The following is a 27358-nucleotide window of genomic DNA, read 5'->3' on the forward strand; positions in this document are numbered from 1 at the left end:
GATAGAGCTTGAGACCCCGCCTTCTTATACCCTGAGTGAGAGGGAATGGATAACCTTCAGCTGAATGAGGCCAAAATAACGTTCTTTGCTGGATCTTTCCATTCCCCCTACTATGCAGGTACATTTGCATTTTTAACCTTGTATGTAAGATCATCTCCATTTATCAATTGTATGTGTATGTATATGTTATTCACAAATGGACAGAGTACAATGAAAATAATTTTTAAATTTCCTGTAACTTTGGTGTCTATTCTTGTGAGGAGGAACTTGAAGGAAACAGTCACTTAAGGAAACTATGTGCAATACAAATAATTTAAAATTTTCTTGGATTTTTGTATTAAAAATTAAGAGGATTGCCGGACGTGGTGGCGCATGCCTGTAATCCCAGCTGCCCCGGAGGCTGAGGCAGGAGGATTTCGAGTTCAAAGCCAGCCTCAGCAATGGTGAGGCACTAAGCAACTCAGTGAGAACTTGACTCTAAATCAAATACAAAATAGGGTAGAGGATGTGGCTCAGTGGTTGAGTGCAGCTGAGTTCAATCCCTAGTACCAAAAAGGGATGAAATTGTCATATTTTAATCCAAAATATTATCATTGTTATTAACATAAAATTATTGTGACATCTATATACTAAGTCTTGCTACTAAGTCTTCAAATCTCACATTGTTGTAAGGCTCTAGCACTGTCCAGCCGAGCAGCTACATTCCAACTTTTTGAGCTATAACTCCCTGACCTCAGGGAGGTGAAGGGCTTGACCTCTATTTCATACCACAGGTGAGGGAACAGAAAATCTATAAGACACCCACTGTTTGCCAGACAACTTGTGATCAACATGTCACTGAATATTAGCATCCTTCCTATCACTGGCTATTAGTTTATCTATCACTAGATGATAGGTCATCCAAAAATATATTAGCTTATAACCAGTGGTCAGCAATTTATACTGAGCTCAACTGGGCTCCTCCTCCTGTATGTGGTTAGCTGATGGCTGGCTAGATGGCTCAGCTTCAGAGTGTGATCTGGCTGTCATCTGGGATACCTATTTTCCCCTTGATATCTCATCCTCCAGTAGGCCAATGTGGGATCGTTCTCATGGATTGCAGGGTTCTAAAAGAAAAAGATAAAGCATTCGAGACATTTTGAGCCCTGGTACCATACTGTTACACTTTTGTCATCACAGCTTTGTATGAGTTGTAGCAAATAAGGCCATCCCAGAAATAAGGTTTGGTAAACAGACTCTGTCTCTTGATGGAAGCAGCAGTAAAAGCACATTGCCAAGGTCATTTCCTGTTTCCATAATTTAAAGTTCAATCTTTTGGTAGATACTGTTGAGTTACACAGACATACATGTAGAACTGCATGCATGTGATTTGGCTTAAGCTTATACAGTACCCCATGCTATAGGAGAAACACACATTGGTAGCCTGACAATTAAGTCCAAGGCTGAACTGCAAAATAAGTTTGCTTTAATCTGTTTAAACTCTGGAGGTCAAGGCTTTGGGAAGATCTAAAGACATGAGATTCCCTCCTCTTCCCTTGTTTGCTCTCCCATCTCTGCAAGAGGGATGGGCCTTGGCCCAGCAGAAAATGGGTAGAATGATATACCTTTGGAGGCTTCCAGGTGGAGTTCCCTGCCATCTGTCAGGGCATTGTCTCTCCCTGTTCTTGACCCTGAGGAGAAATATTGGTAGGTAAAAGTGTTTCATCACCTGTGGCATGAAATGGAGCTTCAAGTCCTGCACTTCCCTGAGTTCAGGGGAGGAGTCAGCTTTCAAAGCTGGAATGTGACTGCTCTGATCTGACATGTGCAGGAGGCTTAAAATAGAGTGAACTTTGAAGATTTATAGCAAAAGTATATTTACTTCACAATAATTACATATTGATACTATAATGATAATATTTTGGATGTATTGTTATTACAATCAACTTTATCTTTTCTTTTAGTATTTTAATGTGAATACTAGTGCCTCCCATTTTATTTGTGTTGGATATTGCTGCCTTAGGGTATTGCTTCCCAGTTCAAAGTTCATGCTACTGCCTCACAAGACCAAAGATCAGAAAAGCTATGGGAACTTTAAAAATAATATTCACTACATTCTTTCCATTTGTGAATAATATGTACATTCACATAATTAATAAGTTGATATGACCTTGTTGGGCCCATAAGTTGGAAAGCAGCCTATGTTAGGAACTCATACTCTGAGTGCTGAACCCAGATATTGCAGTTGGCACACAACCCATGCTCAGCCTTATCACCATGGTAACCTGGCTTCCCTTGTGCGCTCAGCTGTTCCTTTCCTGCTGTTTTTCTGCCATTGACCTTTTAGTCCATGGGTCGCCACTCCTAAGCGTGTTGCTAGCTCATTGGGTTATGTGACCCTCAGATGAGTCTGCCCAGTAACAGGATATACATACCTTATATATAATCAGAGAGATGATAAATTATTGTATAATGGTATATTAAGAATTGTAATGCAAAATAAATAAATAAATATCATTAAAAAAAACCTTGCCTATGCAGTAATAAAGTAGATTGAGTTCTTTTTTTTTTTTTTTTGAATCAAATGGGGTATAATTTCTCATTTTTCTGAGTGTACAGGTTGTAGAATCACATTGGTCATACAGTCACGTATATACACACAGCAATACTAGTGTCTATTTTATTCTGCTGACTTTCCTATCCCCCCTTCCCCTCCCCTCTCCTCCCATCACTTCTGTCTACCCAATCTAATGTGACACACTTCTTTTTTTCCCCCTCACATCATCATACATGTATTCTGTACAACGATGAGGGTTTCCTTCCATTTTCCATGTAATTCCCCTTCTCCTTCCCTTTCCCTCCCACCTCTCTTCCCTATTTAGTGGTAATCTTCTTCTCATGGTCTTCCTCCCTATCCCATTTTGAGTCCTCCGCCCCCCCCCCTTATATCAGAGAAGACATTCAGCATTTGTTTTTTAGGGATTGGCTAACTTCACTTAGCATAATCTGCTCTAATGCCATCCATTTCCCTGCAGATGCCATGGTCTTGTTATTTTTTAGTGCTGAGTAATATTCCATTGTGTATAAATGCCACATTTTTTTATCCATTAATCCACTGAAGGACATCTAGGTTGGCTCCACAGTTTAAGTATTGTGAATTGTGCTGCTGTAAACATTGATATGGCTATGTCCCTGTAGTATGTTATTTTTAGGTCCTTTGGGTATAGTCTGAGAAAAGGAATAGCTGGGTCAAATGGTGGTTCCATTCCCAGTTTTCCAAGAAATCTCCATACTGCTTTCCATATTGGCTGCACTAATTTGCAGTCCCACCAGCAGTGTATGAGTGTACCTTTTTCCCCACATCCTTGCCAACACTTGTTGTTTGTCTTCAAAATGGCTGCCATTCTTACTGGGGTGAGATGGTATCTTAGAGTAGTTTTGATTTGCATTTCTCTGATTGCTAGAGATGATGAGCATTTTTTCATATATTTGTTGATTGATTGTCCTTTTCTGAGAAGTGTCTGTTCAGGTCCTTGGCCCATTTATTGATTGGATTATTTATTTTTTTGGTGCTTATCTTGTTGAGCTCTTTATATACCCTAGATGTGTGAGGGGTAAAAATATGTTCCCAGGATGTAGGCTCTCTATTCATCTCACAGATTATTTCTTTTGCTGAGAAGAAACTTTTTAGTTTGAATCCATCCCATTTGTTGATTCTTGGTTTTAATTCTTGTGCTATAGGAGTCTTATTAAGGAAGTTGGGGCCTAAATCCACATGATGAAGATTAGGGTCTACTTTTTCTTCTATTAGATGCAGAGTCTCTGGTCTAATTCCTAGGTCCTTGATCTATTTTGAGTTAACTTTTGTGCATGGTGAGAGAAAGGGATTCAATTTCATTTTGTTGCATATGGATTTCCAGTTTTTTGTTGAAGATGCTATCCTTTCTCCAGAGCATGCTTTTGGCACCTTTATCTAATATAAGATAGTTTTAATTTTGTGGATTAGTCTCTGTGTCCTCTATTCTATACCATTGGTCTACCAACCTGTTTTGGTGCCAGTAACATGCTGTTTTTGTTACTATTGCTTTGCAGTATAGTTTAAGGTCTGATATAGCGATACCACCTGTTTCACTCTTCCTGCTTAGAATTGCTTTAGCTATTCTGGGTCTCTTATTCTTCCAGATGAATTTCATGATTGCTTTTTCTATTTCTATGAGGAATGCCATTGGGATTTTGATCAGAATTGCATTGAATCTGTATAGTGCTTTTGGTAGTATGGTCATTTTAATAATATTAACTCTGCCTATCCATGAGCAAAGTAGATCTTTCCATCTTCTAAGGACTTCTTCTATTTCTCTCTTTAGGGTTCTGTAGTTTTCATTGTATAGATCTTTTACCTCTTTTGTTAAGTTGATTCCCAAATATTTTATTTTATTTTATTTTTTTGAGCATATTGTGAATGGGGTAGTTTTCCTCAGTTTCTTTTCAGAGGATTTGTCACTGATATACAGAAATGCCTTTGATTTATGGGTGTTGATTTTATATCCTGCCACTTTGCTGAATTCATTTACTAGTTCTAGAAGTTTCCTGGTGGAGTCTTTTGGGTCTTCTAAGTAAATCATATCATCAGCAAATAGTGCTAATTTAAGTTCTTCTTTTCCTAAAGTTATTCCTTTAATTTCTTTCATCTGTCTAATTGCTCTGGCCAGTGTCTCAAGAACTATGTTGAATAGAAGTGGTGAGAGAGGGCATCCCTGTCTTGTTACAGATTTTAGAGGGAATGCCTTCAGTTCTTCTCCATTTAGAATGATGTTGGCCTGAGGCTTAGCGTACATAGCCTTTACAATGTTGAGGTAAGTTCTTGTTATCTCTAGTTTTTCTAGTGTTTTGAACATAAAGGGGTACTGTATTTTGTCAAATGCTTTTTCTGTGTCTATCAAGATGATCATATGGTTCTTACCTTTAAGTCTATTGATGTGATGAATTACATTTATTGATTTCCGTATGTTGAACCATCCTTGCATCCCTGGGATGAATCCCACTTGATCATGGTGCATGATCTTTTTGATATGTTTTTGTATTAGACTTGCCAGAATTTTATTGAGGATTTTTGCATCTATGTTCATTAGAGATATTTGTCTGAAGTTTTCTTTCTTTGAGGTGTCTTTGTCTGGTTTTGGAATCAGGGTGATATTGGCCTCGTAGAATGAATTTGGAAGTATTCCCTCTTTTTCTATTTCCTGAAATAGATTGTAGAGTATTGGTATTAGTTCTTCTTTAAAGGTCTTGTAAAACTCAGCTGTATATCATTTTGGGCTTTTCTTGGTTGGTAATATTTTGATGGCTTCATCTATTTCCTCACTTGATATTGGTCTGTTATGTTGTATATATCTTCCTGACTCAGTCTGGGCAGATCATATGTCTTAATGAATTTATTGATGCCTTCACTATCTTCTATTTTATTAGAGTATAACATTTCAAAATAATTTCTAATTATCTTATATATTTCTGTAGTGCCTGTTGTGATATTGCCTTTTTCGTCCAGTATGCTAGTAATTTGGGTTCTCTCTCTTTTTCTCTACATTAGCATGGCTAAGGGTCTGTCAATCTTATTTATTTTTTCAAAGAACCAACTTTTAGTTTTGTCAATTTTTTCAGTTGTTTCTTTTGTTTCGATTTCATTGTTTTCAGCTCTGATTTTAATTATTTCTTGCCTTCAATCTATGATTATTTTGTGAGGTATATAGGGACAGAATTTTATTTTTCTTCGTTTATATCCATTTGATTTAGCAACATTGGTTGAAAGTTTGATAACAATGTGAAAAAGCAAAAAACTAAAAATTTAATAGAACATACATACATCATCTACTATATCAGAAGATGTATCATACACCTCTTTCTATCTTCACAACATCATGTAGTATAAGTCCTTATTTTTAACTGAGAAATGAAGAAAATGATATTCCAAGAGCTGAGCATGCTGCTCAGAAATAACATCTACTAATCAAAAGAGCCACAAATGCAGTGGAGGAAACTGAGCCAGACATTTCCCTGGGGATTAGGACTGAATCATCAGAGTCACCTTTTACTGAGCAAATACTCTATAAGACCTGAGGTAGAAGTGTGTGTAAGGAGGGTATTTTTGAAAGTAATCTCAAAGAGGAGGTGCAAGGAAGTAGGAAAAGTGAGACAGGAAGGGAGGAAAAGGCAGTGAAAGGTGTGCTGCTGAGTTGGGGACCACTGTGAGAAATCTGGGTTCTGAATAGTCCCTGAGGGTCCAGGTTGCAGGCATCTCAGTGATCCCCTGAGCCATGGGAAGCTGACACCTCTGCCTCTCATGTGGCAGTTGCCATCAGCCACATTGACTTCCCTGTGAATGAGCCAAGTGAGCTCTCTTGGACTTGGGAAATACTTGGGGCAGAAGAATCAAGAGTCAAGGCTTAAATTAATTGGGGCTGTGTCCCTGTGTATGGGGTCTGTCCTCCAAATCAGCAGCTGGGCTGAGGGGCAGAGCTGGGGCCATCAGAAGACCTGTGCTCTTTAAAAGTGGCATTCAAACCCCACTGCAAGTCTCGCTTTCCTCTTAACTCCTCAAGGCTGGCAGCACTCTCTCAAGTAGAGCAGCAGCTGGAATGGTTAGTAGAAGAATCACGGTCCTGTTGCTGTAGCTGGTGCTGAGGCTGTACCCGATGTGACTTCTTCCTACAGATCTTCAGTTTTAAGTTGGCACAACTGAACACTCGCACTTAGGGCTATGTGGCACACAGGGAAGGGACACTTGTAGGAGAAAGCACACATCTGCATGTGCTGCAGCACACCTTTTAGCATTTTCTACTAACCATATGGTATATCAACTAGCAGTTGCAGAATTTTATGATATTTAACAGTTTTGTGAATTATTTTCAGACAGTTTCAGCATTTCCCTGTGAACATGAGAATGACAATTGGAGAATTTAAAGCAAAGCAAAAAACTTAAGTTTTAGCCACCCAGATCATCACAGCATGTGCAAAGCCCGCTAAGCTCACAGGTAGTAACAGAACTATTCAGAGGTTACCATCACTTGGTTCAGTTTAACTTTGTTTACGAGTTGATGCATCACTGCCTAGTGTCCATTACAAACATAGTTCCCAGGTCAGTCAGCTTGTGCAATTCTAGGACTTCCAGCATGCCCTGTGAAGAGCTCTGTGGATCTACCCCCAACCCCCAGCAAAATGACAGGAAATTGCTAAACAGAGCAACAGCAGCAACAGCCAGTCATGTGCATTCATTGGGAATGGTTCCAGGATGTATGAAGATGTAAAAGGCAGTGTAACGCTCAGTTTCTTCTTTTTACTCTTAACTGAGCTAGAAAGCAATAGTATGAAATTACAAATAAAACATACTCTTCTTCCTATACCATATGGAAATGTAACATATTTGCTAATTAGAATACAAAGAAGTTGGGTGGCAGTGAAGCTGTAATGTGTTAATGTGACTCCAGGTGATAAATCAGGAAAAAAAAGAAAGAAAAAAATTCAAATTAAGAGAACAATGGATAATAAATAAGGTTAAGATGACAAAATTCATAAATACCTTTTACCTCTCAGCTTTTTCAAAAGGCAAAACACCAGGGAAAAATAGAAGACTCAGGTAAATTCAGATATTACACAGGAGATGTTACTATCTCCCTTAGAAAAACAAGATTATATTTAGAGAAAAGTAATATGAACAGTGTGATTATGTCATTGTATTAGGTAATTCACATGAAATGGGCCAGTATCTGGAAACACAGACTAGACACAAGATAGAAAATAATGTGAAGAGACCTATCACAAGTACAGAGGGTTTCATCAGCAATAATTATCGGCTGCACACCAAGAAGTCTCATGTCCCTGTTATAGTACACTGGAGGATGCTACCAAACACTGGGAGATGTAATATTAGTTCTTCCCCAGTGCTCTAAAACATGAATAGTAGATGCATTTCTCATCTCATTTTGAGTCAATAGTGAAGTGATGCCAAAATTGTACAAAATTATTCACAAAAAATAACAAGGGACTGGGGCTGTGGCTCAGTGGTAGAGTGCTCGCTTAGCACGTGCGAGGCCCTGGGTTCGATTCTCAGCACCACATAAAAATAAATAAATAAAATAAAGGTTAAAAAATAATAACAAAACTACTTATTCTGGGCTGGGGATGTAACTTAGTGGTATAGTGGTTTTGCCTATAGCCTATGAGTTTATGTGTTTCATCCCCAGCATGCAAACAAACCAAAAAAAAAAAGCCATAAAAATTCTTTTTTAAACAAAAATATTTATTTTTTTTAATTGTAGTTCACTTGGCTTTGTTGTTTCTGGGCCTTTGGTGAGTCAGTGTCATGGTGGGAGTACATGCTTGAGCTGAGCTGCTCACCTCAGGGTGACTGGGAAGCAGAGAGAAAGCACAGAGACAGAAGATACTCTTCATGGTTATACCCTCAGTGACCTGCCTCCCCAACTACCCCACCTGTTAAGGTTTTACTACTTTCCAGCAGCCCATGTGTCATTGCTAGAAACACTGAGGTGCCACAAGAATTCAGGCATGTAGATGGGCATGGCAGACTCTACTCCTGCCAGAAGGGTGTGCCACCAAACCTGGTGGTCAAGTGCTGGGCGGGCAGTCCGCCTGCTTTTATCCCTGACACAGTGTCTGAAAGGCCAAGGTTCGTCGTCGGAGATTAAAATGCACACACACAGATAGCAGTGACAAAGATGAAGTACTTTACTGCAAGCTGGTTCTAGCTTATATAGAAAGTGAGAGTTATCTTAAACCAGGAAGCTCCCGGGGCCAATCATAGTAAAGGTCAGATCATCACCTATGGTGCACGCACGTCCACCCTGCATAAGATTCATGGGGGGCACGAGCTGTCCATGATCACGGAAGACGGGAGGACCAATTAGAAAATTTTCAAAACAACTTGTTATCCGCCCACTGGCAACTTGCCTGCCGCCATGTTGCATTAGGGGCTCTTTATCTAAAAGGTCCAGGGAGTTCTAGCCGCCCACTGGCAATTTGCCCACCGCCATGTTTGAAAGGTCCAGGGAGTTCTCAGGGAGACTCCCAACAGTGTCCCCCCTTGCCCTGATAGGAGGAGGTCTGGGTTATACTCTATCAGTTGGCTAATTTTAAAATTGGGGTGGGCAAAGGGAAGGGCTAAAGTTAAAATGGGTACAATTGGATCTTACCAATTAAGGCTTAGTACTATGTTCTGAAAGTGGACCACCAAACTTTCTGTTTCTCACATTATGAATCTATGTATGGATTAATCCTTTGATGAGGCAGAACCCTCACGATCCTATCACCTCCCAAAGACCTCACCTCTGAATGCTGCTGAACTAGGGACAAAGCCCTCAACATATGAATTTTGGGGGGACATTTCACATCAAGCCATAGCTTAGCATGTATCACTTCCATTTATACACCATTGGCCAACCAAGGCAAATGGAAGATTATAAATGATCTTTGAGTTTCACTGTGAGGGGATCTGTAATCCTTTGTCATAGAAAACCACCACAGTTAATACTATGTAAGAATCGTGCCCCACCCCCACCAGCCCCCCTCTATGTGGGAAGCTTATTCTAAACCCAAATATGATTGTATTTGGAGATTGTGAGAAACACACTCACCTGTCCAAACCCAAAGAATGGATTGAGAGACAAAGGTGTGGAGAAAGCAAGACTTTAATGATGATCTTGCAGGATCTGGTGTCTGAGGGAGCAGGCACACCCAGAGCAGTTGCAATAAGCATTTTATCCCTTAGTACACAAGCCCCTCCTTGCCCCTGCACCCCTACTGTGGGGTATGCCATCACCTAGGTTTTACTGTCTCCGATTGAGTTTTTTAAAGAAATGCATCTTTAATTGTCCCCCACCTCCCTTTGTTCTCTTGTAGCTGGAAAGCCTTCTTAAGGTGAGTGCATCTTGCAGTTTACCTCTTTGTTGTTTCAGCAGGCCCTTTCCCCTCACCTCCTATCTGTAAAGGGACTGTGAATTGTCCACACTCTAGTGTTACCTGCTTGTAACTTTCCATTCTGTTCTCTCCTGCTGCTTTTCTTACCTCCCGAATTTATATTCAAGGCTAAATACTGTATTTTGAAAATGGACCAACAGACTTTCCATTTCTCACGGAGATGTCATTTGGGAGATAGTTATGGTAAAATGAAGTCCTCAAAGTGGGTTATAGGATTGATGGTGTTGAAAGGAGATGGAATTCTCTCTCTTCTTCCAGGAAAGGATATGTGTAAGCCAGGAGGAGACCACACCAGGAACTGAATCAGCTGGCTGCTGGACCTGGGTTCCCAGCCTGTAGAACTGCCAGAACCAAGTTCCACTGGAGCAGCTCAGTCTGTGGTATTTGTCTTGGAGTCCCAGCCGCTGATGCAGGAAGGGACACAAAGATTGCTTATCATACATTATCTGTGTTTGCCTGCTTACTTTCTCATAGCAACTTTGAATCAACTTGTTTGCATCTACAAGTGTGTAGTTTATATGAGATAATCACAGTGACTGGCTTAGGGAACACTGATATCCCTATGAACAATTTTACTGTTTATGAATGTCTTTTTAATTTGCTTTTTTTCATCTTCCATTTTTATTCTCCTCTCATCCACTTGCCTACCTTTTGTTGTCTTGCTGGAAGATTTTTCTTTTTGATGTTTTTATTATTTTATGGATGTTGTACATAAATAAAGACTTTAATATGTGGTATATATAGTCTTCTACTTTATTGAATATTACTATTTTGAGTCACTTTTCAGGAGATTCTTTTACAATCTTCACTTTTGTTTTTCCCTTTTTGTTTGTATGAATGCCTCTCAAGTAGCACTCAGTGCTGTGATGATGGAGAATGCTTCTCCTCCCTGTGTCCACTTGAACTGTCATGCTGCCTTGGGTCTAAGACACATATGTTCACATTCAGGTCATGCCATCATATTGAAGGTGCTCATTATAAGTGGGATATTATTTTTAAAGACACTTCCTCAGAGTCTATAATGGGTGACATTTGGTTTTCCACAGTGCTATGTGTATGATGAAATACATTAATTTATTTCTTAATATTGAACTTGGCTTTAATGCAGAAATACATTTTAAATGTTCTTCTGCAGTTCTCATGTCTTTATCTTCCCACCAAATTCTTCTTTCAACTTCTAGGTTTTCTCCAAGCCATTTCATCCACTTAGATGGCTTCAGCAGTCCCTGAGGTCTTGCTGCTTTCTGAATTTTTATATTTACCTTTGACCTCTCTTCTGAGTTGTGGACCATGCATCCACTTACCAGGTGGGCACCCCTACACATCTGATCACAGGGACTTCGAACATAGCATGTCTGAGGTCAGACTGCCCATCATGGCCATTGTTGTGTTTTCCAGTCTGGGTCTACACAGCTGCTTGTACAGATAGCTTGGAAGTAAATGCCTATTTTTGCAGTAGGCATTTACTTCCAAGCTAAAATTAGTACCGTGTTCTATTTCTACTTTTTCCTTTCTTTTTTCTTTTTCTAGGGTGAGTTCTCTATGCTGCATTCTTAATGCTCTGTTCCCTGGTATAGGTGGTCATGTGTCACCAGTTTCTTCTCTGACTCTCAACTATTAAGTTTTTCCATTCTCTTTAGGGGAACATTTCAAAAATGCAGATCTGTTTAATCTAGAATGAAAATACAAGACTGCCTGTGAGAGTATTTTAATTAAAAAATTTTAGATGTTGATGGACCTTTATTTTATTCATTTGTTTATATGCGGTGCTGAGAATCGAACCCAGTGACTCACACATGCTAAGCAAGCATTCTACCATTGAGCCACAACCCCAGCCACAACCCCAACCCCTCCATCCCCCACTGTGAGAGTACTTTATAATCTATCAGTAGTTTCTAAGAAGAGTGAGCACATGAGATTTTAACTGTTGGAATTAGGCAAAACATTTATATTCACATCACTAGGTTGTCAGTCCCCGACACACTTGCTGCCTTTACCACATGTCACAGCCTAGGCAGCCTCACCTAGACTGACACCACTGTAGTTCCGTTAGCCTGGCGTGGGTTCTTTGTAATTTCACAGTCTGATTCCAGGGCCAGGACACATTCATCTAAGTGAAATACATGCTGGGAACATGGAACAATCTGCTTTTCCTCTTCTTCCCCACCCTATCTTACTACAAATATGTGGCTTAGTTTATTTAACACAGTATTTCAAGTATGTGTTCATATTGAAGTCTTTACACTAGATTTATCTATTTTTAGGAAAAGAACTTTTTTCATCATGTTTCTGCTGTGAACAAGGACACTTCTAAATCTATAAAGGAAATTCTATAATAGTGGTGTAGGATTACCAAATTAATACAAAGACAAGGTATTTTTATTGGTATTTTCCTCTCCCATAATACAAATCAAGCTGTATCTTATAAAAGACATATGTAAGACACACATTCACACAATAGTGAATTCTGTATTTCTGTTCTGACCCAGGGTGGAGGGCTTGGGTTGAGGAGACATGTTCCATTACAGGGGATGGTGTCCTTCAAGTACGTGTCTGTGGACTTCACTTGGGAGGAGTGGCAGGACCTGGAGGAGGCTCAGAGAACCTTCTATAGGGATGTGATGCTGGAGACCTATAGCAGCCTGGTGTCCTTGGGTGAGTGAAATGCCCCAGTGATCTTATTAGAAGCAATTTCATTGTCAGTATTTAGAGGAATCATTTTTAAATTTTAATACTACTATTATCTTATTTTATCTATCTATCTATCTATTTATTTATTTATTTTAATTTTGGGTACCAGGAATTGAACTCAGGGGTACTTGACCACTGAGCCACATCCCTAGTGCCCCCCACCATCCCAGTCCCCCAACTTCCTTTTTATTGAATTTTATTCAAAGACAGGGTCTCACTGAGTTGCTTAGTGCCTTGTTTTTGCTGAGGCTGGCTTTGAACTTGTGATCCTCCTACCTTAGCCCCCCAAGCTGCTGGAATTACAGGTATGCACCACCTCCTGTTACAGGTGCACCTGTAATTACCACCACATGCATTACCATCTCTTCTCCACTCTCCCTCCCACACAGCCTTTCCAAGCGTATCTTATATATTTTTAACTGACACATAGTAATTGCACATATTTATGGGGCGAAGTATGGCATTTCAGTACATGTATATAGTGAATTACACAAATTATCAGTAATAGGCAGGTTTGTATTGGGAACATTTAAAAGCTAATAGATATTTTGAAATATTTAAAGAGCTGCTCTGCTCTTTTAATTATGCTGCTCTGCTGCAGAATATTAAAATTATTCCTCCTATGCAGGTGCACCACCACATGCATTACCATCTCTTCTCCACTCTCCCTCCCACACAACCTTTCCATGCTCCAGTAACCACCATTCTCTGTATCTTTGAGATAAACTTTAGCTTCCACTAATAAATGAGAATATGCAGTATTTGTTTTTCTGTGCCTGACTTATTTTACTTTACATAAATGTCCTCCAGTTCCATTCATGTTGCTGCAAATGCATTTTTAAAAAACTGAATAACAGTCCCGTGTGCATACATATCACAATTTCTTTGCCCATTCATCTAAGATGGACATCAGAGTTGATAACCTATCATGGATTTTGTAAGCAGTGCCACAGTAAATGTGCAAGTGCAGGTTCCTCTTCAAAACAAGGAATGAGTTTTCCCTGAATACATATACACCATACTGCTATAAATATGGTCATTCTGTTTCTAGGTTTTAGGGATCTGCAGACTATTTCTCATAGTGGCTGCACCAGTTTGCACTTTTAGAACCAGTGTGGAGGTTTTCCTCTTAGTGCCTCCTGGCCAGCTTTTTGTTCTGTGTCTTAATAATGAGCACCTAAAAGTGGTGTCATGATGGCTTGTTTAGGTTCTGATCTTTCACCTGGTAATTATGGTGTTGAACATTTATTCCTGTGCTCATGGGTATTTGTGTGTCCTCTTGAGAATGCCTGTTCAGGTTATTTGTCCGGTTTTTAACTATATGATTTTTTTTTTTTTTTTTGCCATTGAATTGAGTTCCTTATTTTTTCCAGAAGTTAATCCCTTTTCAGATAGTTTGCAAATATTTTCTCCCATTCTGTAGGTTAAATTTTTACTCTAGATAGTTTGAGCTTCCACTCTGGATAGTTCTTAATATTAAATGCATTCCTGCATTAAATACACATAAGAACTTTCACTGTAGATAATACATTTTAAAAGTTCTTCTGCAGTTCTCTTGAGAAACGTCTGAGATTCTTATATTTTCCAGAAGGCAATCCCTTGTCATTTTGCAAATATTTTCTTTACAGTGTTTAGTTTGTAAACTCCATTGGTTAATTTTTGCTTTTGTTGTTTTTTTTTTTTTTTTTTTTTTTGCAAGATCAATGCCTGTGTTTCACTGGTATTTTCCTCTAGTAGTTTAATCATTTCAGGTCTTAGGTATTAAGTGTTTGATCCACTTTGTTGATTTCTCTGTATGGTGAGAATGGGGTCTAACATTGCATATGGATGATCAGTTTCCCACAATTATTGATGAGCTTACTTTCTAAACATATGTTCTTGCTACTTTGCTGAAAATCAGTTGGAGATTATATATATATATATATCTTAATAATGGTTTAATATTGGTTTCTGTTATGTTCCATTGGTCTGGAGTCTGTTTATGCCAGTACCATGCTGTGGTTTAATATTTTTAGTTGTAGATGGACACAATATCTTTATTTTATTTATTTATTTTTTTGTGGTGAAGAGTGAACCCAGTGCTTCACACCTGCTATAAATACTCTTATCTATCACTGAGCTACAACCCCAACCCACCATGCTGTTTTGATTATTATCCCTTTGTAGTTTGTTTTGAAGACAGATATTAGAATGATTCTAGCTTTGTTGTTTTTGCTTAAGTGTGCTTTGACTATTTGAGGTCTTTTGTGCTTCCATATGATGTTTAAGACTATTTTTCTAGCTATGTGAAGAAAAGTTATATGAGGATTACATTGAATATGTCAATTGCTTTGGGTATTAAGGGTTTTAGCAATATTAATTCTTCCAATACATGAAAATAGGATGTATTTCTTTTGTGTGTCCTCCTTAATTTATTTTCATCACTGTTTTGAAGTTTTTGTTGTAGAGATCATTCACTTCTTTCATTAAATTTATTCCAAGGTAGTTTTTTTAAAATTAACTATTGTAATTGAGATTTCTTTCATGTTTTCTTTCTCAACAATTCTGTTTTTGATGTATAATAAGGCTACTGATATTTGTTTGTTGACTTTGTACTTTCCAACTGAGGATACCACTGCATTCATTATCAGTTCCTGCATTCATTTATCAGTTCTAATAGTTTTTTTTATTTTGGAGGAATTTTTGTATACAAATCTCTGTTTTTTCTGTATACAAATTCATGGTGTTTGCTAATAATTAGTTAACCTCCTCCTTTCCTACTTGGATGCCCTTTCTTTCTTTCTCTCTTCTTACTGTTTGAGTAAATGTGTTCAGTCCTGTTTGAAGAACAATGGAAGCCAACACCTTGCCTTCTTCCAGATCCTGCCAGAAACAATCTGAGGCTTTCCCTGTTCAGTATGATGTGGGTTAGGATTTAATATGCAGCCTCTGTGTTCAGGAACATTACGTTTATCTCTAGCTTTTCAAGGGTTTTTATAATAGAACTGTGTTGAATTTTATCAAATACCTTTTCTGGGTCTGTTGACATATATGAGTTTTTTTGGTGCTGAGGACTGAACCCAGGGGCACATAACCACACAGCTGCATTCCCAGACCCTTTTTTTGGTATTTTATTTAGAGACAGGGTCTTGCTGAGTTGTTTAGGGCCTCACTCAATTGCTGAGGCTGGCTTTGAACTCAAGACCCTCCTGCCTCTGCCTTACAAGTTGCTGAGATTATAGGCTGCCACCATGTCCAGCAAGATATATGATTTTTAATCCTTCATTCTGCCCCAGTACACTGTTACAGACCATAATAATTATGCAATGAAATTACATGTATCGACTTTCATATATTGAACCATCTTCCATTCCTGTGGTTCACATGGGGTCATGATTTTTAAACCTTGTGCTGTGCTGATGGATTGAATTTGCTAGTGTTTTACTGAGAATTTTAAATCTATGGTCATCAGGCTATTTGTGTTCCTTGTGCAGGTTTTGATATTAGGGCAATGCTGGTCTCATAGGATACATTTGGAAGATTTTTCCTTTATTTCAATATTTCCAAATAATTTGAGAAGAATTGACAGTTGTTCTGTAAACTTTTGATAAAATTTAGGAGTGAAGCCATTTGCCCCTGGGCTTTAGTTTGTTGGAAGTCTGTTCCTGATGTACATCTGTTCTGTTAAGGTTTCTAGGTCCTTATGGTTCAATTTTGGTTGTTAAGTGTGTCTGGAAATTCATTCATTTCTGGATTTTCCAATTATGAGTGTGTGGTTTTTCAAGATATTCCCTAGGGATCTTCAGCTGTTGTATTAGTTGTAACATCTGTTTTTTCCATTATTGCTTTATTTATTTGGATCTTTTCTCCTGGTTAGTATAATTAAAGGTTTGTAAATTGTATTTTATTTTTAAAAATCAACTCTTCATTTTATTGATCCTTTGGTTATTTGCTTATCTCAAATTATTTTATTTAATGCATATTTACTTATTTTTATGTGGTGCTGAGGATTGAACCCAGTGCCTCACATGTGCTAGACAAGTACTCTACCAACAGATTGATTTCAATATACCTTGGAGAGGATCTTTTTTGGTCAAATTTATTAAAATTCTTTGATCTTCCTAGCCTTGGATGTTCACATCTTTATCATAATTTGAAAGCTTTCAGCATTTATTTCATTTAATAAGTTTAGAAAATATCTTTTCCTTTCTCTTTGGAAACACCTATAATGAAAATGTTTCCTTGCTTTATGATGTCCCCTAAATTTTAAAGGCTTTCTTCATTCTTTTAAATTTATATTCTTTTTAGCTGACAAGATTATATCAAAACCTGTCTTCATCCCTAGAAATTCTTTCTTCTGATTCTTTAGTTCTGTTATTGAAACTTTGAACTGTAATTTTGTATTTAATTAACTGAATTCTTTCTTTATTTCCTCTGATTTCTGATTGGTTCTTTTTTTATTTCATCTATGTCTTTGTCCAATTTCTTCTACATATCATAACGTGTGTTTCTAACTTCTTTTATTGTCCATCTGTATTCTTCTGTCTCCTCAGTTTTCTTAAAAATCATCCCTTGAATTCTTTCTCCAGCTGTTTAATTCTGCCCCAGTACACTGTTCCAGACCCTAAGAATGTGAGTGAGACACTCATCGTTGCACAGCTCCTGAGAGGCTGTGTCATTCCTAAGTGCACCTGACAAGCAGCCTGGCACAAATCTTTCACTGTTTTCTGTTAACAGGGCACTGCGTTGCAAAACCTGAGGTGATCTTCAAGCTGGAGCAAGGTGCTGGGCCGTGGACAGTAGGCGAAGCCCCGCACCAGTGCCTCCCAGGTCAGTCAGTGCATGCTGCGCAGGATGCCACGTTGAGCTGTTTTCATCTGTGTTTCCTCAGGTCCCAATCCTAAGGAAGCGGGGCTTGTGTGTCAGCCCCTTCCTTTGTACAGTCTCCAAGGAGTACTCTCTCATGTACACCCATGTTTATGTTCTCATAATGTATACTTCATTCAATTTTCCCAAACCCCCACCCCCCATATGGATCTTCTTGACATTTTGATTGGTTAGGTACTTTTTGTAAATTCTCACTTTTTCTTTTTTCCTCCATCTTCATAGCCTCTTTTTCAAGCATTCATTTATGTGCTGAATTTTTCAGTACTTGTTGTTGATCTCTCATAAACACCATCCTTTTTATAATTGTGGGAACAACAGTAGTAAATTAAACAAATGAATCTCTCAATAGAGCTTACATTTTGTTGAGACTGAAATTAAATACATTTATATTTGGTATTAAGAACACAAATAATATTTTACCTGGATAAGAAAAAGAAAAAAAAATAGGAAAGGTCTAAAAAGAAGGCAGCTTCAAGGGGGTTATTATTTATTTACTTGAGCTTTTTTGAGATGACTATTTTCTAAGGTGTTATTTTAGGAAAGGTCTAAGGAGAAGACAGTTTTAAGGAGATAATTATTTGTTTGCTTTAGTTTAATTTTGAGATAACTATTTTCTAAATGTGATACATGCTACAATAGATGGATATAAAATCTAGACTTGAGAATGGTCATTGTATTGAAGAAACAAATTTGGAAATCAGCAGCTTAAAACAAATATTTAAATAATGGTCATTACAAGGACTTAGAGAATTGATATGGAACTGCAAAGAGAGACCAAGAATCAAGCCTCAGGTGGCATCAGAACCCACGTGACTGAGGAGAGCTGGCACAAGAGCATGCAAAGGGCTGGCCCTTGGCTCAAGTTGACAACTAGAGGCCAGGTGGCTAAAGGCTCAGATTTTGTGTGGGAGTTTTATTTCTAGTTAGCCATTTGCCTTTCTCTTTGTGGATATAATCCTAGAATAATGAACACAATTAATTTGTATAGGACATTCCATTTTCTATCAAAGCAGAGGCAGTTGAACCTTTAAGCACAAAAGAAAAGTCTGCCAAAGCAGTGAGTTACCAAGCTGGGTGCATGTGCCTGAAACTAAGGGGAAGTTCCAGGGCTACTGATCTGAAGTACCAGAAAGACATACATTTCAAAGATGAAGGGCACAGCGTGGATTGTAGAACCAAGTCGTTTAGTTCCATCAGGAAACATACTGCAGATTTCTGTACCCTTTATGGTTAATTCAGGTAAAATTAGGTCTTTGGAGGAAGCAATCTTCTAGAGTAGGGAAGAAGGCAATTTGTGCTTGTACAGCCCCCTAGATGTCTATCCCCTTTCCCCTGGAGGAATAAAGACTAAACAAACACAGATACCAATCCTTTTGTGGTCAGATGGCAGACAAGTGAACTGTGCATGCATCCCAACAGCAGGTAATCCTGGAATTCTTCCATTCCATATCTGAAAAAGCAGTGAAGTAGAGGAGATCACCTCTGTTGTCATCATAAGAAAAAACTAAAGCAAACAAATAGACAAAAGAAATGGTAGATGAAAAGAACTCTGTTAAAACTCACAGCTAACCAGTAGGTTAATGTTTTAACTAAGTGTATCTGCATCTTTTAAAGAATAGAACAACTTAGAGCAACAAAGGCAAACATCATATGTTATTATTTATTAAGTTACTTTTTTTTTGCCATTCCTTCAGTAAGGACAAAGTCCCACAATTCAATATAATTATTTTGCAATCTTGTGTCATCAGGATAAGGAGCTTCTTTACCTTTGTTTTAGAATTCTGTAAGAAAGTTTCACGTGTTGTTAATGAATATGGTGATTTGTATATAATTTTAGATGAACAGAAAGTGAATGGTCTGAATGAGACAAGCCAGGAAAAGCAAGAGAGACATTTCTGGCAAATTGGACTCCCCAACAGCAGCACCTCAACTGAGGAGAAGTTCACATTAGGAACAAGGTTTAATTTGAGCTCAAAGCAGGTTTCAAGTCTAGCTCCAAAGAGTGGGCCAGAGGGGCTTGATGTGTGGTAGAAGGAGCTTCTCCCTAGTGAGCCTGAGGAGGTGCAGGCTGGAGAGGAGCCTAGTGGTCTTAGCATTCCTTAAAGAAACCTATTATCAAAACCCAAATATGAATCACCACTCCCCCCACACCTGTCTTCTGTTAGGTGGGTGTAGAGGAGCCCTGGAATGTACATCAACAGTCATCACAGAGGAAAGAGGGCCAAGACTAACTACAGAGGCTGGACAGAGGAGGACCCAGGAGGGTTTCCCTGAGGATGCCCCACAGGAAGCAAGTGTGAGGGCTGAGGGAGGAAGAAGGTGGTGCCCTGGGAAGTGGAGGTGGGATCGAAGGGTCTGAGGAGATATCACTGAACACCTTTTGCTTCATTGTGATCCACATTTCTTTGTTTCCTTTTTGAGCACAGGGAGGGCAAAAGGTTCTCCTGACATCTGGTTTCAGCTGGTACCTGCTCTCCCTCCAAAGAGAACCTGAGGGCTGTCTCAGCTCACGGAGAATCCCTGTCCTCTCTGCCACCTTCTAGAAGCCACAGACTTGTTAGATGGTCTGTGTCTACTTAGGAAAAATTAATAAACTGGTAAACTTCTGCTCAACCAGTTCAGTGGATAAAAAGACAAGTTACAGCTGGGCGTGGTGATGCTTGCCTGTAATCCCAGTGGCTCTGAAAACTGAGACAGGAGGATCATGAGTTCAAAGCCAGCCTCAGCAAGTTAGTGAGACACTAAGAAATTTATTGAGACCCTGTTTCAAAATAAAATACTAAAAAAGGAGGCTTGGAATGTGGCTAGTGGTTAAGTGCCCCTGGGTTCCATCCCCAATACCAAAAATAAATAAATAAATAAATAAATATATAAAATAAATAAAAATAAAAAGACAAGTTAGAGAATGAGAGAAAATGCAAGCAAGTGGCCATGCCTGTCTTCCCAGCTACTCAGGAGGCTAAGACAGGAGGATCACCTCAGCCTCAGCTCTTAGTGAGACTCCCCGTCTCAAAAAATAATAATAATAAATATAAAGGACTGGGATGTAGATCAGTGATAAAGTGCCCCAGGTTTAATCCACAGTATCTCCACATTAAAAAGAAAGAAAAAGAAAATGCAAACCACACTTTGAGCAAAGGACTACTACCTTGAGTGTTTAAGGTATTCTTAAAACTCTACAATGATGAAAACAGACAGTCCTTTCAGAGAATGGCAAAAGAATTGAGAAGACTTGATTAAAGAGAATATAATATAAAGGGAGGTCATTCAACATCCTGGGGATTCCTGAACTAAGATGAGTGAGCAAATGGTCAAGCCAAGAGACTAGTGCATCCAAGGCCCAGGACAACACTTAGCAAAGAAAAATAAATTGTCAACACACAGGAGTTTGGATGATTCCTCAGAAATTCACACTAAAAAATACAAAAGCTTACACACTGCCTGAGTCTAGTCAAGCAACACCGGTGAGATGATCAGATGATACAGCGGAGGGCAGCATCAAGGCTGTCAGCGGTTAAGGATGTGGCAAGGCTGGTGAGGGGCAAAGGTGACAACAAGAGGAAGACAGGAGTGGCCCTCAGCACTGGAGGCCTTCTGCATCCTGACTGCAGCTGTGAGCACCTGATGAGGCCACAACACAGGGTTTCAAGAGGTCAACAGGGAAGGCTGGGTAAAGGGCACAGAGGTCTCTCATCGCCATTTCTAACTTGGTGTGTAACTGAAATTACCTCAATATAAAACATTTGATTCTTTTGAAGAGCTCAGGCTTCAGGACAAAGCTAGATGACTATGCAAGTCACTTCCCTGCTCATGGGGTGAAAAGGATTGAATTAGTAAGAGCTGAATGGTCCAAGAACAGAGCTTAGTGCAGAGGAGAGCTCCCAGGTGGCTGTCAGAGATGGGTCTTCTTAGGGTGCTCTCTTTTTTTGAACTCTTAAAAAAATCATTTTAATGATCCTCTACCATACAAAATTTATTCAAATTACATCTATTTGAAGTGGTAAGATCACAGCTAGAGAACAGGTCACCCGTATTGAATCTATTTACAAAATCCATCATAAAAGCTTTTGTGTTGTTGGTGTTTTCTTTTTAACATTATATTACATGTTTTCTTTTGTAAACTAGCGTAGAACACAAAGCTAAACTGATTGTAATTTGCCTACTCCAAGTCTTGGGAGAAATACTTCCTTTTTTACAAAATGGCATACCCCATATGAAGAAACCCCCTCACCCTGACGCATACCACCTGACCTGCTCCGTACGGCCCCTTCCTCCAGATGCTCTGCACCCCCTCTTGGCCCTGGCATGCAGAGTTCTTCCTTCCTCTTTCCCAAAAGCTAAAGCTTTAAACACTGCAATTCTATTTATAGATCCACACATATGAAAACAAGAACCACATGAAATACAAAAACAAGGTGACATTCTTAAAAAAACTACAAACCAGCTAGGAAATATTCTGGTAGGGTTTACAAATTAATTACTATTTTTGTACAAAATTGCTAAATAATGAAAAGGTGAGTCAATTACATGTCCACTTAAGTAAAGCGATTGCTATACATAACTCTGTACATATGAACACACGCCTAACACTGTTTGACAGCTCATGTGTTGGCTGCTGTACACTCTTATTTTCTAAGGCTCATGCAGTCATAATCCACACTTGTAACTCTTAGCCAATTTTTTAATTAATTTATTTATTTCAATTAGGTATATATGGCAGAAGAATGCATTTTGATTCATTGTACACAATTACAGTACAACTTTTTATTTCTCTGGTTGTACATGATGTATCATCATACCATATATACAGTCATACATGTACCTAGGGTAATGATGTCCACTCATTCCACCATTTTTTTCTGCCCCCATGCACCCTCACCACCTTCCCTCCCCTTTGCCCAATCACAGTTCCTCCATTTTTCTCATGCCTCCCCTGACCCCATTATGGATCAGCATTCACTTATTAGAGAGAACATTCAGCCTTTGGTTTTTTGAGATTGGCTTACTTTGCTTAGCATGATATTTTCCAACTCCATCCGTTAACCTGCAAATGCCATAATTTTATTCTCTTTGAATGTTGAGAATGTTCCATTGTGTATGCATACCACAGTTTCTTTATCCATTCATCTATTGAGGGGCATCTACTTTGCTTCCACAGTTTAGTTATTGTGAATTGAGCTGCTATGAACATTGATGTGGCTGTAATAGTATGCTGATTTTAAGTTCTTTGAGTACAGACCAAGGAGTGGGATAGCTGGGTCAAATGGTGTCTATGATATTTTGACTTTTACTGACATGTATACTCAATTAATTTAGTATGATGACCATACTAAATTTTATACTTAATAGACATGGACATTCATGTTTTATTCCTTACTTATGAAAACACATTATATCTCCAATACTTAAATTTTTTCTCTACTATCAAGTTGTATTTACACATTTAAAAAAATTTTTTTTCGTTGTTGATGGACTTTTATAATCACTTATTTGTAAGTGGTGCTGAGAATCTAACCCAGTGCCTCACACATGCTAGGCAAGCATGCTACTGCTGAGCCACAACCCCAGCCCTTGTATTAACACATTTTTTAGCACCAATTGATTTCCACATGCTTCATGATGGACAATTATCTTTGTTATATCAGGTTGTAGTGGCACACCCTTTCTCCATAGAAAAGTCTTAACTGGGCTTCTCCAGAAATCTTCACCATGGCTGATTTTAGGACTGTCAGGAAAAGAGTCTCTTTAAAGGGTTTAATGTAGGTAAACTTCCAATTTTCGTTTTGCCCTGTTTTACTTGGCCACTGGCTGGGAAGAAATATAGAGAAGAAGCTCTCCCCTTCTCAGGTGTTGTTCTTGAAACTTGCACAAATAGTGAAAGAAAGGAAAAAACTGCTTTTATGTGAACTTCTGCAGACTGTAAACTTCTGAGCCCCTCCCCTTATATGCTGGGTATAAAATTCTAAAACTACCTAAACTTGGGGTTCAGGGGATTGATTGATTACAGCAGCAGCTGTGCCCTCTGAACCTGGTTGCAGCTAAATAAAACTGTTTCATGCTATCTTCGGTGCCTTGCCTCATCTGTACCTACAACAAGGTTATACATTTCTTTTCTTCCTTAATTTCTACATTCCTCTTGTAGATGGATTAAAGGTGTATACAGATAAAAGTAAACAAAGAAAAGTAATATCTGTTCGTATTAATGATAAATTGACTAATTATTATACCCTACCTCAAATCTCTCCACAGCAGGTTGAGTTAGCTACAATTGTCCTGGCACTGAGACTATTTTCTACTACTTTAAACATTATTACAGATTCTCATTCTATAACTAAAATTGTTCCTCGTATTTGTATATCTATATTATGCCCTCATTTGGATTCCAACTTACTATCTCTTTTTTTAACCCTTTAAACTATTTTACAGTGTCATATGCCTTCTATCTTCCTCTCTCATATACATAGCCACACCACGATTCCTGGACATTTGATGGAAGGTAATGCTCATACAGATAAAGCTGTAAAATCCCTTTGTCCTTTATCTTCAGATACTGTAAAATCCTATGGATTTCTTCATCAAAATGCTTGATCACTAATAAAAATGTTTTCCATCTCTTCTTAACAGTTCATGCTACAGTCAACAACTGTCCCCACTTTTCGGGACCCCATGTAAAACTCTGTAAATACACAAGTCCTATGTTCTAATACACTTTGACAAATGAATTTTACCCATTTCCCTCTTTTTCATTCTTACTTCTTTCTTTCTTAAAAAATATTTTACTTTAGTTGTGTTGGACACAATATCTTTATTTTATTTTTATGTGGTGTTGAGGATAGAACCCAGTGCCCTGCATGTGCTAGGCAAGCACTCTACCACTGAGCCACAACCACAGACTCCTTACTCCTTTCTTCACATTTTTATTGATGCTCTTTCTAAGTTCATCTGGGCTGGTGCCCAAAAGTCTAATGAGGTATCTATTTACATTTATCATTTATTACTTTGTTTTGCCACCATGGACAAGCCTATTCATTTAAAAATGGATATGCCCTACATGTATATCTCATGCTTTTACATAATTTTGTAATCAATAAAATATAATTTTAAATCATAAAATTTGTCATAATCCTACCAGACAGGCTTTGGTTAAACAAACACATCGTACTCTTAAAACTTGCCTTAAAAAAAGGAAAGAAAGGGGATCTAGCCTCTCTCATATTAATAATGCTTTAGATGTTGTTTTATTTATAGTTAATGCACTCAACATGCAATACAAAGTTTATATTGGTTATCACAATTGGTTATCTGTTTTGTATAGACATTTTATTCCCAAACAGCCATCACCAAAAATTTATGTAATATATAGGTTTCTACCAGACAAAGGACAACAAGATCCTATGCCTCTGATCACACAGGGGAAAGGATAGACTGCTATGCTTACACCAACAGGACCAGTTTGGATTCTAGCTTGATGTGTGAGACTTATCAATTATAAATGGAGATCAGGAACCTGATTCCCAAGTTCTGTTTGATTGTGGATGAGGAGAATCCCACATGATCACTCTCCTCAAAATAAACAATATACTGAAAGAGGATCCCAAGATACTAGACTTCCAGTGACTTGGGGGGATATAAAATCATTAACATCAGTGATAGACCCAGCCTGATTCCCTCTTAAAATTGGGAGACATCTTGCCACAAAGCCATGAAAAGCTAATTTTGGCTTTACTATAAATTACTACAAATTCCGAACTTGCTTGGAATGCCTGCCTGTGCCTTGAACTCACCCATGCCTGGCTCTCTCTGACCAGATAACAGCTCTCTCTAAACTTTAGTGATGCCTCACAAATCTTGGCCTTCCCTAGCCAGATAATGACCCTCTCTGAGGCTATAATGACCTTCATAAATTCTGATCTCAGGGCCAGCAAAAATGTAAACTAGCCTTTGTATTATGCTCTTTAGAGTTTTGTTATCTGTAACCCCCTTTGTGTAACTTTCTGGGCAACTGGCTCCTGCTGAGTATCTGTGCCTCCTGGGGAATTTCTGTCCCTGATGAGGGAGGAAGTGAGTAGAGTATAAAGCTGGGCTGGAAGAAAGCTGCAGTGCTGTCTTGTTCCCATGGTTTTTGGTGAGAGAGGCAGCCCAGCCAGTGGAAATAATAAGCTTGCTTTAATTTGATTTTAACTGGAGTCAGTGGTCTTTTCTTTGCATCCTGGTCTAACATCAGCTCCACAGTTGTTGTCTCAAATGGGGTTAAAATGTACTCCAGAAGACTTATTACTTCTTTGATTGCTAAACTCAAACAAAATTCTGTAAATGCTTTAGTCTTATGATAACATTGTTCTGTTGTTGTACCCTAGCTGTGGAAATTCAGTACAGTCAGACTCCTTGACTTCCAAAATTCAATAATATCTGGGTTTACTTGGCTAAAATTGTTATATACCTACAAAAATATCTCATGGTATTCATTGTTGTCTTAGCAGACTGTGTTCTTACTATCCCCATAGGATTTAATAGGCCACCATCCAGTGCAATGTATCTATAAAGGTCTATTCCCCTTGATAAAAACTGTGATAATTCAGTAAACCTTCTCTCTAAGGCAAAACTTAACATTTTCCTTAGTGAGTATCCCTGGACTAGCTGTTAGGGCTTCCAAAACAACTAAAAAACTGGCCTGTGCTATGATAAAAAATCATCTCTCTATGGCAATTAATATGCTTAATGTAGAACAAAACAACACCATCAAACCATACTTGATAATCAGGCTACAATTGATTATTTTTTATTATTACATTATAAGGATGTCAGGAATTCAATAATATGTGTTGCTTTAATTTAAGTGATAACAGTAATTCTATTTCAAAGAAGTTAGATTACTTTAAAGATATCATTGCTGAAGTCTGACAAGATAATGGAGATTTAGATTTATTAGATTGGCTTACTTCATGGTTACCCAACTTTACTTGGGTCAAACAATTATTCATAGGTGGATATTTACTAATGCTGGGATTGTTATGTTGTGCTTGCTGTTCTCAATGTCTACCCTATTATTTTTTGACTCCACCAGCATTAAGCAAAAAACAAATATTATTAATCCAAAAAGGCCTTAAAAAACAAAAAAAAAAAGGGAGCTGTAGGAGTCCTGTGTTTAGGATTGGGATTCCTGATGACTTCAGGGCTGTGGCATGCTTGGTGCCTAGGAAAGTTTCTGTGCAAAGGCATAGTATGCCCAGTTGCTATAGTAATGCCCTCTATGCTGGAGTCTTATCAGTTCTACCTTAATCTTAGGCACATAACTCCTGGGAATAAAGACATTTACTTGCTTGATAACTACAATGTTTCACCAAGCTCCGCTGCTCCTGGATCTGCCTGCCTAACAGTAACTTCAGACAATAGACTTTCTTGAGAACTGCACAAAGCTCCTAACATTGCATATTATAACTGTGAAGTGTAATTACAAAATAAGCAACCTTACTGATACTCTAAACAATAATGTGGTTATGGTATTAATGACCTAATATAACCTATTGATTATAAAGAAAGTTTGGCTGCTTGGTCTCCCAGCCACTCTGCCACCTTCCCTGCCTCTGCATCTTGTCTCTGTTTCCTCTTTGCTATTGTTATTCTTTACAGGTGCCTGGTCTCTTTCATGGGAAATGGTGATGGTGAAGGTAGTGTTCCATTCAGTGCCTCTGCTAGGTAGATTCCCATGGAACTTCCCACCCAGAGCGGGGTGCCTAGAAAAGGCCTCTCAGTCTAGTCCCCTGCAGGTTGGACCTTGGAGAGTGAGGCCTTGATTTGAGATCTGGGAAACTGGCTCCTGCTATGTACCTGTGCC

At 38.5% G+C, this 27358-nt stretch overlaps 1 protein-coding gene across 2 annotated transcripts; it reads left to right on the top strand.

Moving 5' to 3' along the window:
• The first annotated feature begins 39 nt into the window (after nucleotides 1-39).
• On the top strand, nucleotides 40-27358 carry LOC114080841 (zinc finger protein 809-like). Of its 2 annotated transcripts, XM_071611909.1 has the most exons (4): nucleotides 40-118; nucleotides 12495-12621; nucleotides 17374-17466; nucleotides 27291-27358. In XM_071611909.1, exons 1-4 carry the CDS (start codon nucleotides 113-115, stop codon nucleotides 27320-27322), a joined length of 258 nt encoding a protein of 85 aa, XP_071468010.1. In that variant the 5' UTR covers nucleotides 40-112; the 3' UTR covers nucleotides 27323-27358. The 2 variants fall into 2 exon arrangements, 1 of the variants encoding a protein (XP_071468010.1); XR_011707530.1 differs by lacking the exons at nucleotides 12495-12621; nucleotides 17374-17466; nucleotides 27291-27358 and adding an exon at nucleotides 10225-10301.

Source organism: Marmota flaviventris, chromosome 5 (genome assembly GCF_047511675.1).
Source record: "Marmota flaviventris isolate mMarFla1 chromosome 5, mMarFla1.hap1, whole genome shotgun sequence".
NCBI lineage: Eukaryota > Metazoa > Chordata > Mammalia > Rodentia > Sciuridae > Marmota > Marmota flaviventris.